General features: G+C 40.0%; 1 protein-coding gene across 1 annotated transcript in view; it reads left to right on the forward strand.

Annotated features, from left to right (window-relative positions):
* The first annotated feature begins 343 nt into the window (after positions 1-343).
* psmd10 (proteasome 26S subunit, non-ATPase 10) overlaps positions 344-15,114 on the forward strand; it is a 30,342-nt gene continuing 15,571 nt past the window's right edge. The window contains exons 1-3 of the mRNA XM_048604941.1: positions 344-573; positions 4,044-4,142; positions 7,665-7,811. Coding sequence (XP_048460898.1) covers positions 460-573; positions 4,044-4,142; positions 7,665-7,811 — 360 coding nt within the window. The 5' untranslated portion in view covers positions 344-459. The remainder of the gene's footprint in view (positions 574-4,043; positions 4,143-7,664; positions 7,812-15,114) is intronic.

Here is a 15,114-nt window from a genome sequence, read left to right on the forward strand (position 1 = left end):
GGAAGGCTGACGTTTCGGGCCTAGACCTTCAAACGTCAGTCTTCCTGCTCCTCTGATGCTGCTTGGCCTGCTGTGTTCATCCAGCTCTACACCTTGTTATCTCCAGCATCTGCAGTTCCTACTGTCTCTTAAACAATGCTGTGGATGTCCCTGTCTGGGGAGGAGGTTGTAGGAAATGGTGTGATTGACAGCCAAGTGGGGCGGGGTCAGGCGTTTGCCTTCCGAGACGGAGGCCAGGACAATGATGTAATACAAACCGCATAGGGTGGGGTCAGTGTCAGTCTGATTGACACTGCGTCGGCAATGGGGTAAATGACACGTGACGGGGTAAATGACACGTGACGGGGTGTAGTAGGCGGAGTCAGGTCAGGTGCTATGTGAATGTGATGAACCGGAAGGGCTGTTGGGTTTGGCGGAAGTGAAGTTTCTGCTCGGTTGCTATGAGAGTGAATCAGCATCATGGATGGTTCGGTGTCTAACGTGGAGATCTGTAACCTGGCCTACACAGGAGACCTGGAGCAGCTTAAGACACTTATCCTGTCAAATAAGAGCTTGGCCACCATAACTGACCAAGTAAGCTAAAATCTCCCTAATATAGTTTATATTGTCAAGAGGCTGTGCTGAGTCACTTTCCCATTGTGAGGATTGATTTGGGGTCCCGAGAGTTTTGCTTGCAGTTCCTTTGGAAATAGGTATTCCACTGCCTTTGTCGAAGAAGCCTTTTGGCTCCATGCCCGCTCCCTTTAGAGTAAGCCATTCCGCGTAGCCTTGTAAGGTTTTTTGAGACGTTGAATCTCGATGGTTCATTTGATTCGATTGAATTTATTGTTGTCACGTACCAAAATATATTAAAAGTATTGTATTGTATGCTAACCAGACAAATCATACTTTACTGAAGTACCTCAGGGTAATAGGGCAGAATGCAGTGTTATAGCTACAGAGAAGGTGTAGAGAAAGATTACCTGTAATATGAGAGGTCCGTTCATAAATCTGAACAGCGGCGAAGAAGCAGTTCTTTGTTGCAGAATGCAAAAATTGCTAACTTAGATGCATTATGTGGTTAGAATAATGGGATCATTTATGGTTTAGCATAGACACGTTCATTATTGTCCCCGGGCAGAAAATCTGCTCTGCTTACCTAGTCTGACCCAAATAAGACTCAGACCCACAACCGTCATTGAGTTCTGAAGAGTCATACTGGACTTGAAATGTTAACTCTGTTTCTGTGTCCACAGATGCTGTTAGCCGTGCTGAGATTCACCAGCATTCAGATTTCCAGCATCTGCAGTATTTTACTTCTAATTTAAGGGCTGATTCTTACCTGTCTTCTGGGCAATTCAAGATGGGCAATGAATGCAGGTGTCGCCAGTGACCTCCACATCTTATGACCAGATAAAGTATAAATGAAGTTGTGGTAGTAATATTAGTATTAACCCAGTACCCCATGCCAATGTTCTGAGCACATGGGATTAAATCCCACCAAAGCAGATGGTGAAATTTGAATTCAACAAAAATCTTAGTTAAGAAAGATAACTTAATGGTGGCCATGTAATGAATGGTTGTTTTTAAAAAAAATCTAAAAAAAAATCTAATTCATTGATGTCCTTGAGGGAAGGAAATCTTCCTCCTTGCCTTGCGTTTGATTCCTGACTCTTGGCAATAAGTCGTTGACTGTTAGCTACCCTCTTGGATGGGCAACGCCTAGCCAGTGACACCCACATTAACATTTTCTTAAAATATGAAATGAGAAGACTATATAATCCCTCCACCATCATTGGATATGATGATGCTGTCACTTTAAAAGGTTATTTTGTGTTTGTTTTGGAGAGGTTGCAAGACAGAGTTGCTGAACTGGCTACTTGAAGATGACTTGAGTAAACAACTTGTGAATCCTTTAGGTTTTTTCAAAGTTGGAACAATGGAAGCAGCTGAATGGGTGTGGCCACCTCTCAGATCCAGATTTCTGGGTTTTGGCTGTTTCAGTAACTCAGAAGCTGTTTGGATTCTCAAGAGTTGAAAGCTTCAGTGAATGTGTCTTAGCTGCTACACTCTCTCTGAATTTCCTCTTCATGTTTCTTCCTTCTGGATTAGAGAACTGTGTGTAAGAATCTGTCTGAATTTGCTTTTTTGCCAAAGGGTGTGTTTATGGGATATTACTAATTGGTACTGTATCTATTTTTTGGTTAAGTTTCCCAATAATTAACTTATTCTAAATTCGTCTTTCTCTTGTTTGTATTTTAACTATAGTGTTTGAATAAATTGTATTTTGCTTAACATCGAGTAGTTTGACCAATTGAATTGCATCTGGGACATGGCACTTCCTATCTCCCTTTAAAATAGAATAAAGTTAGGGTGTAGGCTACCTTTCTTGAAATATTTAAGGGGTGGGGTATCTGGTCTGACCTATAACACATGGCTAATCTGCCTTGATTATTTGAGACAACAAAATCTATCCTCCTTAGCCTTGAAAAAAGATCCAGAATGGAATATCCTCAACCCTTTGAGGTAGAGATTTCCAAGCGTTCACAGCCTTTTCGGTGTGGGGAAGAAAGCTCCTTAAATGATCAACCCTTTATTGTGAAACTCTGCCCTATAACCAGAGACTATAACCAGCTTCCCGATGGTCAACTTCAGAAACTGATGCTTGGAAACTGGATCCCCGCTGTTTCCAGTTCTCTGGCTGCTGCGTAGGCAATTATTTTGTTAGATTGGCAAAACTAAATGAATATACCTTGCATTGAGGAAACATGGAGTCTTGAGGTATATAAGATTATAATGTGTTTCAAGTTTCATCTTGTGCAAATGAGTACAGATGTGAAATTTTGAAACTTACTTGAAAATTCAGCATATTTTGATCACTCTTCCCCAAAGGTTCTTTTGCAACAGAACTATTAATGAGTCTTTTCTCATTGCACAACACTACCTCTAAAATAGCCTGGTCCCTGATTGGTTTCTTGATGTACTGCTCTAGAAGTGCTTGAGTAATGAAGACAGGCTGGATCGGCTGGGACTTTTTCCCAGGAGCATAGGAGTTGAGGGGTGACCTTCTACAGGTTTATAAAATCACGAAGGGCATAGATAAGGTGAAGAGCCAAGGCCTTTTCCCTTCAGTGTGGCAATTCAAAACTAGAGAGCATAGTTTTAAGGTGAGAGGGGAGAAGATTTAAAAGGGACCTGAGGGGCAACATTTTCACAGTGGTGCAAATATGAAATGAAGTGCCAGAGAATGTGGTAGATCCAAGTTCAGTTGCAATGTTTAAAAGACATTTGGACAAGTACGTGAATAGGAAAGGTTTAGAGGAATATGGGCCAAATGCAGGTAAGTGGGACTAGTTTAGTTTGGGAAACCTGGTCAGCATGGATGAGTTGGACTGAAGGGTCTGTTTCCTTGATGTATGACTCTATACCTCTTGACCAATTAATTTGTGGCTGAGGACATGGTGCAGAGGGAGTGTTTTATTTTCCTGGGACAAGAAAAATATAACTCTTTAATCGACAATGTATGTCAGTTATCTCATTGCTGATGCTCCCTTTTCCTGCATACTATGACATCCTAAAGTAATTTACGACTTATAAATTTTATTTACAGTGCACTCCATATATGGTAGTTAAGTATGGTCTTGCACTGACTGGTTACCATGAAAGTCCCACCTTCTCAACCTCTCCCCTAACCTGAGATGTGGTGACTCTCGTGTTAAAAGCACCACCAATTGTCTGTCACTGTAATGCATTGGAACAGAGATTGAACCTCTGCTGTTGGAACCCAGTGGATGCAGATCTGCTTTACAGCCCAATGAGCAGTACCCGCTGCCCCAAGGAGCCTAAGTTGCGATAAATGCTTTTTTACATGCATGTTGTAAATTGGAGTTATGAATAGTGATAGTAGAAGCTCTAATTTATTTTCATCATGCATTCTGCTTTACAACTACTGGTATTTTAGCTTGAATATGCTTGAATGATTTATAATAAATGTGAAGTCTGTGGACTCAAAAATGAAATGATTTATAATAATATTTCTACACTTCCTTGTCATGTTTGCTCAGGATAACAGGACAGCTTTACATTGGTCATGTTCGGCTGGGCACAAAGACATTGTGGATTTTCTGTTAAGTCTTGGAGTACCAGTAGATCCTAAAGATGATGTGAGTAGAGTTGGTTAATTCTTGTTCAAGCTATTTCTTATTGTTCACTGCTGCAATTAATTTTAAATTTATTTTTCTTCTCTCCAGACCTTTCCATGGCTTAGCCCCCTCATTATCTGTAACTGCTTCTTGCCTTATCCTTGCTCTGCTTCTCTTCTCCATTCCAAATGTCTGGCTCTCTACCTGTCTCTTTCAGTTGGAATTGTTCTTAAAAGCCTTTAAGTCTGTGGACATGGTTTTGTCACCTGTCCTTGTCAGTTTTATGCCTGATAAGGAACTTGGTTTTTTCTTTTACTATAGTGAGGGTGCTGCCTAAATGAAAATGTGCAGGGCTGTGTTTTCACAGGTTACATGATCTTCATAAAATCAGTGGGACTGTGTATTTCCAAACTATTTTCCTCAAGTTAATGTAAAATCCACATAAAATATGTTGACAACAAAATACACTAAGGCTGGGAGCTGGGTATGGGAATCATAATGAGCAGTTAATTTTCAGTCATTACTTCTGAGGTAGGATGCACACAAAATTTGGTGCTGCTGTGTGGCTGCACGCCTGAGCTGTGATGCAAAACCGTGAGAGGTAAGCAAAAGTTCAAGATAGCTTGTAGCTCCAAAGAGGGAAGTTTATTTTGACAAGAGCTGCGAGTCTTTTAAATGTAAACTTGACCTGAGAAGGATAATAAAATGGCACAGCATAGCGGACAACAGTCTTCTAGATTCTCTGAAAATGCACTGGGGGCATAGTTGCAGGGGGTGGACAGGAGGAGACAGGCACTGTACGAACAGGAGACGAGGAGGCTCATCAGAAAGATACTAGCCATCGCGGTGGGTGCCAGCAGTATTGCTGTGAGGACTTGGATGCGGTGACACAGAGATTAATGACTTCAGACAAGTGATGCATCTTCAATTGCCATATCCTCAACTGAACTTGATTGAACTGATTAGTTCCATCAACACCACCATCCTCCTTCACTCACTTTGACTCTCACTTTGGTGCCAGTGTAAGTGACATCAGAATCAATGCAAAATTTTTCAACTACATTTGGGGAAAAAAAAGAGGGGTGACCAGCAGCAATGTTATCCCTTTGAAAATTGATAATGGTGACATTGTTGGGGGGGGAGAAAAAGGGCTCAGTACACCAGACATCCCGTGCACCAGTGACCGTGACAGGGAGTCTCGCAAGTTGATGGAAGCAACATAACAATAATTTTTTTTTAAAAAGTAGCACTAAAAGAAGGACAAATGGTGAGGTGAACGTGGAGAAGGAAATAGGTGAGGCTGATACAAGTTGGGAATTGTCCTTTTTTAGATTTCAAAATTGTGTATGTTACTTTGCTACTTGGGAAAGGAGAGAGGGAGACTGGTTAGTCCAATATCTAATAATAGAAGATGCTAACAATTTTCTAACAAGAATAAGGAACTGAACATTTTGAAAATGTCCTGCTGATCAAGAGAACGACTGTAGATTTGTAAAGAGTAAGATATGCCCCACAAACCTGATTGAATTTTCTGAAGAGGTGACCGAAGTGATGGACTAGGGAATGACTATGTATGTTATTTTTATGGGTTTCTTAAAGTTATTGGATTAAAAACTTGCATGACAGACTGTTGGATAAAGTTGAAACTTCTGGAATTGAAGGCAAATTATCAACCTGGTTAGAAAATTAACGGACAGCAGACAGAGTGAAGGGATAATGAGCAGGTGCTTTAATTGACAACATGTCTGCTTGAAGAGCTGTTCAGGAGGTCTCCATTTTCAATATTGATTTGCTACTTTTACAATAAGTTGGAAAGCCATGTATCCAGACATGCTTAGGATATTAACATAGGTGATAGGTAATAAATATATCTGGGAGCATAAAAATTACAAAGAGAACATTGATAAAGAATGATTATTTCTGCTAGTTGAGTGTATGTGCAAAAGTGTGACAAATACAGTGGAAATAACTGGAAGTTCATCTGTGTTAAATCTACAAGGATCGATGAGTACTTTCAACTGGTGGAAAGCTAAAAGTGGTAAAGGTCTAATATGACTAGATTGGTTATGGACATGATTAAATGTCAGGAACGCGCACACAACAATAATAAAAAGGTAATAGAATGCTGGCCTTTCTATTTAGTGGATTAGAATACAAATAGTAGCCCTTGAACAGATGTAGCCCTGTTTGGATCACATCTGGCATATTGTGAATAGCTCCTGTTACCTTGGGAATGGTATATTGACACTGGGGTTCCAAGCTTGAATTCCTGGAATTATGCGTGTACTCTAAGCATTAGGTTACAAAAAGACAGTACAGAAGCAAGGGTTATATTTGTTGGAATTTAGAAGTTTCAGAGGCGGTTTTGTCAAAATTCTCCAGATGTTAAGGAATCAAATAGCATAGGTAAGGAATGATTATTTCTGCTGGTTGAGTGAAAGGGATATGGTTTTAAATTTAGTAGCAGACCTCCCAAGAGTGAAATTAGGAAACATTAGTGCACAAAAAGGATGGTAGAAGTTTAGTACTCTGTTCCACAAATGACATTTGAGGCTAGGTCAGTTGTTCATTTTAAATCTAAGACTTAAAGAAATTTGGGTCAGAGGCAGAGATATAGAGTTAATTCGCAAATCAGCTGTGACCTCAGTAAATACCAAAATAGGCTTTACGGGTTAAGAGACAAGGCTCTGTTTCCATGTTCAAGGGAGTTATTTTTTTAATGTGAATCACACATCAAATTAGAAGTTGAAGCACTAAGAAACTGAATGTTCTTTCAGTTTCTAACAATATCACATGACACTGCTAAGCTTATTGAATTGGAGCATAAAGCTTCTTTTACTGTGCTAAATTTAATATTCTTGAATTCCACCTTCTGAAGTGCAACCTTGCTCCTCTTGTCAGACTTCTATTTTCCAATGTTACTATTTTTATGATTTCTCTTGGTGACCTAGCTAAGTGACAATTTGTACCAAGTAAGCTGGTGTTTTGAAAAAAGTACACTGTTCAAAAACAAGTAACCAATATATGCAGTATTTCACTTGTATCAGCTGGATCTTCTACATCTTCCCAGTTGTTTCTCTAGTTGCGATAGTAGTTATGTCAAATAAATTTTAGAGCAATCTAAACCAATTTTTTCTTATTAAAAGTGCCCAATTAAGGTGAAAGAATCACCTAGGTTATCATCTACATTTACACCATAAGAGGGTGCTCATGTATTGTCAAGGCAGATTGCAGAGATGTCTTGATCTACCATTTTGGTATTAGGTTTTAAAATCTCGATAGTACTAACTTTCAATTCTGTGTCATTATTTAAAGGAAGCTAATAGAATTTTTAAAAATGGAAGTGTTGGAAAACTAAAATGGCAATTCACAGGACAGTCAACAGATGTAAACGAAGAAGGTGATCTGATCAGTTCTGTTAAATGGGTGTACCTCTCCTTCAGTTGCTGACTAACTTGTGTATTTCCAGCATTTTCTGTTTCTTAATATTCACATTCTGCAAGTCTCCTTAACCAGTGTTCTGGCAATTTTTTTTGTTTGCAGGTTGGCTGGACACCACTGCACATCGCTGCATCAGCAGGTCGAGAGGAAATCGTGAAGGTGCTGATTGGTAAAGGAGCACAAGTCAACGCTATCAATCAGAATGGTTGCTCACCATTGCATTATGCTGCATCTCGAAACCGTTATGAGGTATGAAATTAACATTTCAATGTGAGTCCATTTTCCGTTGCGTTAGTTACCTGTTTTTATTTTTGCTGTTTTGTTCATCCTCATGCGGTCATTATTCACAGTACTTGTTTGTGATTAAGGATTAAAGCATTTGATCAATCTTTCCTTTCCATTTAAGTCATTTTGTTGCATTCATGTAAACGGATCTCTCATGCTCAATATTGCACAAACTGTAGACTCGTGACTTGCAGTCCCTCTAAAAATCTCGTAACCTTGGTAATGAACAGCTTTAGTTCGCCAGTTTGCATGATCACTTCAAACATAGACATTGGCCCAAAGGGCGCACACATCAATCCAGACCTGAAACATCAGCTTTCCTGCTCCTCTGATGCTGCTTGGCCTGCTGTGTTCATCCAGCTCTACACCTTGTTATCTCAGATTCTCCAGCATCAGCAGTTCCCACTATCTCTGAATTTATAACACCAGTTTGTTTTATGTTCAATTTGAGTTGCTAGGTTTTACTCATAGTAAAAGCATTTACAGGACAGCAATTGTACGCAATTGCTATTATTTGTCAATTGACTAGATGTGGATGTCACTGGCAAGGCCAGCATTTATTTCCCATCCTTAATTGCTTTTGAGCAGAGGGCGATGAGCCATCTTCTCAATTATGGGCTGACCAGTCCATTTCAGAGGGCAGTTAAGAGTGAACCACATTGCTGTTGGGCCAGAGTCACTTACGGGCCAAACTGAATAAGGATGAGAAATTTCCTTCCCAAAAGAGCAGTAGTGAACCAGGTAGGTATGTTGAAATAACTAAGTGGTTTGAGATACTGATACTTGCTTTTATTATTTAACGTGTATAATCCCTAGTTGGATGAGATTTGAACTCGCGTTTGAACTGTAGTATACTTAGTGCTGAAAGCCTTTTGGGCTGTTGTATCTACACCAGCTCTCTGAATAAGCATGTGACTTAGCGTAATTCTCCTGCCCTTTCCCCATAGCTCTGCACATTATTTCTATATAAATAATCATTTAATGCCCTCTTGAAGGCCTTGATTGAACCTGCCTGTGCAACACTTCCAGGCAGTGCATTTCAGATCCTCACCAATTGCTGTTTGGAGAAGATTTTTTTCTCGCCTCTTATTCACTTATTTTGCAAATCACTTTAAATCTGTGCTCTTTCATTCTTGATCCTATTACGAGTGAAAACAATTTCCCCATGTCCATTCTGTCCAAATCTCTCCCATGATCTTGAAAGCTTCAGTCGGATCTCCTCTTGCCTCTTGTCTCCAAGGAAAGAAGTCGCAACATCGCCAATCTGTCTTCAACACTGAAATTTCTCATACCCAGAACCATTCCTATAAATTTCTTCTGTACTCTCTCTAAGGTGTTCACATCCTACCTAAATTGTGACGCCCAGAACTGTACTCAATACTGTGCTGAGGTCTAACAAATCTGTTAGTCCTCTTGATTGCAAATCTTGCAACATAACAAGTATGTTACCATACCTCATTTTGAAGATGCACTTGATCCTTGAGTGATAACCAGTTTAAAGTCTCTGTCTCATTCCACACACACTTCAGTGTGGGTTCTGAAAATGTTTGTTTGGTGGGCTGAGCTTGCTTATTCGTTGACATACCAATAATTTTCTCCTTGATTTGAGGAAACTGTAAGCAAAGCAATGTAGACTTGCAATATTAATTCCTCCACTATCTTTTCTGGCAGTATCTGTCCTACAGAATGGATTGCATATCTGACATTGCTTAACATATTAAAGCAGTCTGAAGTTTAAACTCACAAGCATTCAAAGTGATCCTATTGACCATTTTAACATCTTTAGGTACAAGATAAAATCTGGCTTAGCTTGTAAATTCTATATAGCAAATGTTTTGATATTGACAACTTCCTCCCATCTAAACTTATACTGTGGCCTAACCACTGAAGCATTCCTTTCCATCAAATGCAGGCTTGTAGACATCTTCAGCCTTCTGGTATTCAGCTAGGTACCCACCTAGCATGTGTGAGCGAAATTGACATGTCTGTGTGCTAATCAGTCATAATGGGCATTACTGCATTCTTGTCTTCACCAAGCATCTGTCTGGACATTTTCTAAAAGTATTAATTAAATCATTAGCATGTTTGGGACCCGACATAAGCTTCATTCATTTCCCTTGCAATGTTCAATCTTGGTTATTGGAAGTGGTGTGTCTCAGAACCACTGTAATATGCGTGAATGAGGAACAAGAGTACGCCAGTTGTCACTTCAAGCCTGCACTGCCATTCGATGTAATCATAGTTGATCTGACTTTAACTTCAATTCTATATTCCCACCTCTGATCTTTCATCCCTTCAGCAATCGAGAATTATAGCCACTCTCACTGTCAATCATCAAAATGTTTAGAAATTGGAGGCATTGATGAATGCCAGTAATTGTAACCTGATAGAACATGAGATGCTTAAGTTATTGCAGGCTGCTTGCAGAAACATTTCACCATGCTAAATATTTTGTTTTTCATGTCGTACTGTTACAAGTTACTACTTCTAATAATATATCTTCAGTTTAGTGGAAAACCCAATATGGTGGTTCTAAGGATTTTTAATATAAGTTTGTTGAAGTGATTTCATCCAAATGTCTTCACGAGTAGATGTTACTTGACAACATTTCAAATGTTTTCAGCTTCCTCTTTCTTTGCATGTTCCCTATCTATCGTTGCAGAAATATGAACCTTGACCTTGTATCTACAAAGATCTTTCATATTGCTCTTGAAATGAAGGAACAAGTATGTGCTTAGCAAACTCTTTATCTAGAAAAAGTGATATTGCTCATCATAAGCCAGATAATGTTAGTTTGAATATGAACAGTGCTACCACATATTCTGTTTAAAGGTCAAAGTCTCATTGCTAAGGAAACAACACTTGTGGTCAGTAAGGGTTTGATTGCCAGTTGGTTAGGGAACTTTGCAAGTTCGTTTCGGGCTTCATTTCAGAAATGACCTGCATTCTTAAGATTATTTCCTGTGTGTGTGTTTTGCTGATGGTTTTTAAAAATTTATTGCAAGTAGATCTCCTGTGGCTATTTTGTATGGCTAGAAGTATCCATATCGTGTAATGTACAGTCTATAATTCTTCCACTAAGTCGTAATTGTTTTTAATTAAAGTCATTGTTCTATAAACATTGAGTGAGCTGAGACTTTAGTTATTCTTCAGGCTGCACTTGTATTGAACCTTTTAGGACATGCAATTGCAATCTCTGAATTACTTCTAAATGTGGTCAGTATCATGAAGGCAAATGTGGCACCTTCTAAGCAGCAAACAACACACACACCTCCATGTAATATTTGTTTTGTTTGAGGGAGGAATGTTGACCGGGCTGCCAAGAGAATACCCATTCACTAGCCATCTTGATTTGTCCCATTGGATATTTTACGTTGCTATAGTAGGCTGACAAATCTTGATGAGATTAGACAGCGATTTCAGGTATTCTAACTGAACTGTCTTTGTATCCATTTTAAAAAAAAAAAAGCACAGTTCTAATCCAGGTATTTGGATCAATTAATATTAAAGAACAAAAAAATACAGATAGAAATCACAATCATTAGAAGCAGCCAACCTAAATTTCACAAAGCAAAACTGTATTGGAGGAATTTGATTAGAATTATTTGACAAGGTTACAGACTTCGGTGTGGCTTTTTTGTCTCATTTTCGTAACATCCGCATCCACGAAGTCTGTAGAATTTTAAAGGTTGTGGAATTCAAGGAACTGTAGCAAATGGGACTGAAAACTGGTTCGAAGGAAGAAAATTAGTAGTAAATTAGGGCTACTTTCTCAGTCATTTTGAAGTGGATGGTAGTGCTCCGTGGATTTGTTTTGGGAGCACTTCTGTTCGGAATGTCTTGATTTGTAGATAATACCAAGCAAGAGTCATTGTGAGCAATCCTGAGAACTGCAGGACAGTAGATATTGAGAAGATGTTGGAATGAGCACAGAATTGGAATGCAATTCAGCATCAGTCCAAATGAGTTCGTTCGCCTGAAATTTTAACAAAAAAGGGAATTTTATGAGGAAAGGCTGAGTTACCTAGAGAACAGAATTGAAGTCTCCAATTTGCAAAATGTTAAATTCCATACTTTAGGTGGCTAAGGTTATTTAACACAATCTAATCAATTAATCTGAATGAATAAAATATAGAAGACCAGATATAATGGTGGTTGGTGTATAAAACTTTTTTTAAATTCCAAACAATAAGGATGTTGAGAGATTATAGCACAAGTTCACTAGAATGCTGCTGAAAACAAAATCGTCTATCTACACTGCTTGACGATACGACTCTCTTCCTAATCTTGAAATTTTCTTGGGCACTCAGTCATCTACTTCCCTATCAGGCTGCTGTACTCCCTTTACTGATTTAATTTCACTTGGGGAGAAAGAAACTTTTTTTTATTTCTTTGGACACCCAGCTGTCCTGTTATTAATGGCTTCTTTTCATTAACTTCTCTCTTTTTTTCCTCCCACTATACTGTTGATAACGTGATTTCCTTGTAGTTCTTCTTCAGATGAAGGTGATATCCTTAACTCATTGATTCCAAAAAAGCCAGCAAACCACAAAAATAAAATAACACGATTCCTAGATAACAAGGTGTAGAGCTGAAGAAGGGTCTAGGCCCGAAACGTCAGCCTTCCTCCTCCTCTGATGCTGCTTGGCCTGCTGTGTTCATCCAGCTCTACACCTTGTTATCTCAAATTCTTCAGCATCTGCAGTTCCTAACATGATTCCTACATCACCTCAGTGTCAGAATTCAATAGTTGTTACTTTGAATTGCATTAATCACTGGTTTGGTGATGATTTCCCCCACCTACTTGTGGACTGTTTGACTCAGCAGCCAGCCTTGGGAAGGCTGTTGCTGGCATTTTCTATACTTCCTGTAGTATTTTGTGCTTTTTGTCCATAATTGCTTCCTATTCAAGACTTCTTCACATTCAGTTCTATTTGTATGAGGGAGAGAGAATAAAGCACGTTGCAACAAAAGCAAAATACTTCAGATATTGGAATTCTAAATAAAAACAGAACATTTTACCCCGACAGCATGAGTGATGTCGTAGATAACAAGGAGGAAAGCTGTAGACTGCAGAAAGACGAGCTAGTCAGATGAGTCCATTAATAGCAGATCAGGTTTAATCCTGAAAAGTGTGACGTGATGCATTTTGGGAGGACTAACATGGTATGGGGGTACATAACAAATAGTAAAACCTGGATAGAATTGAGGATGAGCGGGACATTAGTGTGCATGTACTTACATCCTTGAAGACGACAGGACAGATGGTTAAGAAGGCATATGGGATCCTTGCCTTTTCTAAGCAAGGAATTCGAAAGCTGGGAGGTTACGATGTAGAGGACGCCACACTATGGGAAGTATGTTATTGCACTGGAGCGGGTGCAGAGGAGATGCACGAGGATGTTGTCCAGGCTGGAGTGTTTCAGCTATGAAGAGAGACTCTGTAGGCTAGAGTTGTTCTTCTTGGAGCAGAGAAGGCTAAGGAAGTCCTGATTGAAGTGTCCACAATTATGAGGAGCATAGATAATATAGATAGGAAGAAACTTCTCCCTTTAGTATAAAAGGATCAGTTATCAGAAGGCATAGATTTAATGTAAGGGGGAAAAAAGTTTAGAGGAGATTTAAAGAAACCTTTTCACCCAGAGAGTGGTTGGTATCTGGAACTCACCATCTGAAAGTTGGTTGTGGCGGAGACAATGTCACAACATTAAAGACGTGTTTAGATGAATACTTAACACCATAATAAAAAGGCTACAGACCAAGTGCTGTGAAATGGGATCAGGTGAATAGGTGTTTGATAACCTACGGTGACACAATGGGCCAAGGCTCTCTTTCTGTGCCACAATATTCTGTCTCCATCCTGGAAATACATGAGAGATCAGGCAGCATCTGTATAGATAAACAGTTAACATTTCAGGTTGATTATTTTCTAGCAGAGCTTTGTTTTCATGTCCTCTTGTCAAAACTCAGGTTCATGACATGATAGGGTCAGATGGTGCTGAATCGAGCCGCAGAAATGCATTCTCTTCCCAGTGATTAGAATCGAAAGATCATTGTATCGCACCTATCCATTTTGGGCACAGATAGCAGTGCAGGCCAGGGTTGTTAGACCCAACAAAAGGGATAACTAACAGTGCTGAAAACATATCAATGATCTCCTGTGCCCTGTAAGACTAAGTGGCACCAGTTTCTGTCTGCTACTGTTACACTCAAGGCCATCATTCACTAACTCTGCCACTCTGCGGCTCAAATCCTCGTGCATGCTGTGTACTCAAGGACTCTCCCAACTCATTCTCTTAAAGAACTAGCCCTTTGCCCTCTGTGCACCCTTCACACTGGGCACCCATTATAACCTCACATTGATATGTGTACTCAGAAACTGATACTGTATGTGTTTCATCGCAATCAATCCTTTCCTTTACGTTAGTACAGAAAAAACTGGCACATACCAGGACCAAAAGGGCCAAGAACAGCACAAGGTGGCACGCATCAAACTGCTAACCCCCTTTAAGAAAAGAGGTTATCAAGTTGACCAGAGAAGACCAGGTACATCATGTTGGTCACGGTGGTGGCATTTGGTGGACTGACCGAGATCAGGCATCTGTTCACCCCCATGCAAAATGTGTGCCCCTGTTCTGACCATATATGGTGTGGTCATCCTTCAGAGAGAGAGAGACAAGAATATCGGGTGGGTGTACAGGCTGGAGCAAGCTGAGAAATTCATCCACGTTCTCATTATGATAGTGCCTCCTGCATGAAAGAGTCTGGCTGCCTTAGGGACTCAAGTCCAATGGAATGCTCAATAGCTGCTGGATATGAATGTAGCCCTGCACTCTAGCATCAGGCAAGAGGGGATCTATGGACCTCGAACTCACTTCGGGTTCCTGTTCTTCTCCAGGAGACAAGGTGATACCCTCGGCGAGGAGGAGTGACGTACACCTCAGCAGCTTCTTCTTGGGATACTCCAGAAGTGCCCTATCTCTCCACATTCCTACCTATGACTCCAATGCTTCAAGCAGCTCAAGGTAAAGGAGGGCATTCCTACATCCGAGTAGGAAACTCCCAGAGGGACAGAGCCTCAAGGACTTGCATCACTAGGGGCAACTGTCTAAGTCTTCAAAGTCAACAGGATATACCCTGCAGCAGGCTGCCTCCATCCCAGCTGTGGAAGTCAGGCTTTCAATGTGACATCATGGGAGGGAGAGGAAGAAAAGAAATTTGAAGGCAAATTGGTGGCACTGGTGCCCAATCATTGGATGAAATCTGC

This window comes from Rhincodon typus, chromosome 14 (assembly GCF_021869965.1).
Source record: "Rhincodon typus isolate 14 chromosome 14, sRhiTyp1.1, whole genome shotgun sequence".
NCBI classification, from domain to species: Eukaryota; Metazoa; Chordata; class Chondrichthyes; order Orectolobiformes; family Rhincodontidae; genus Rhincodon; species Rhincodon typus.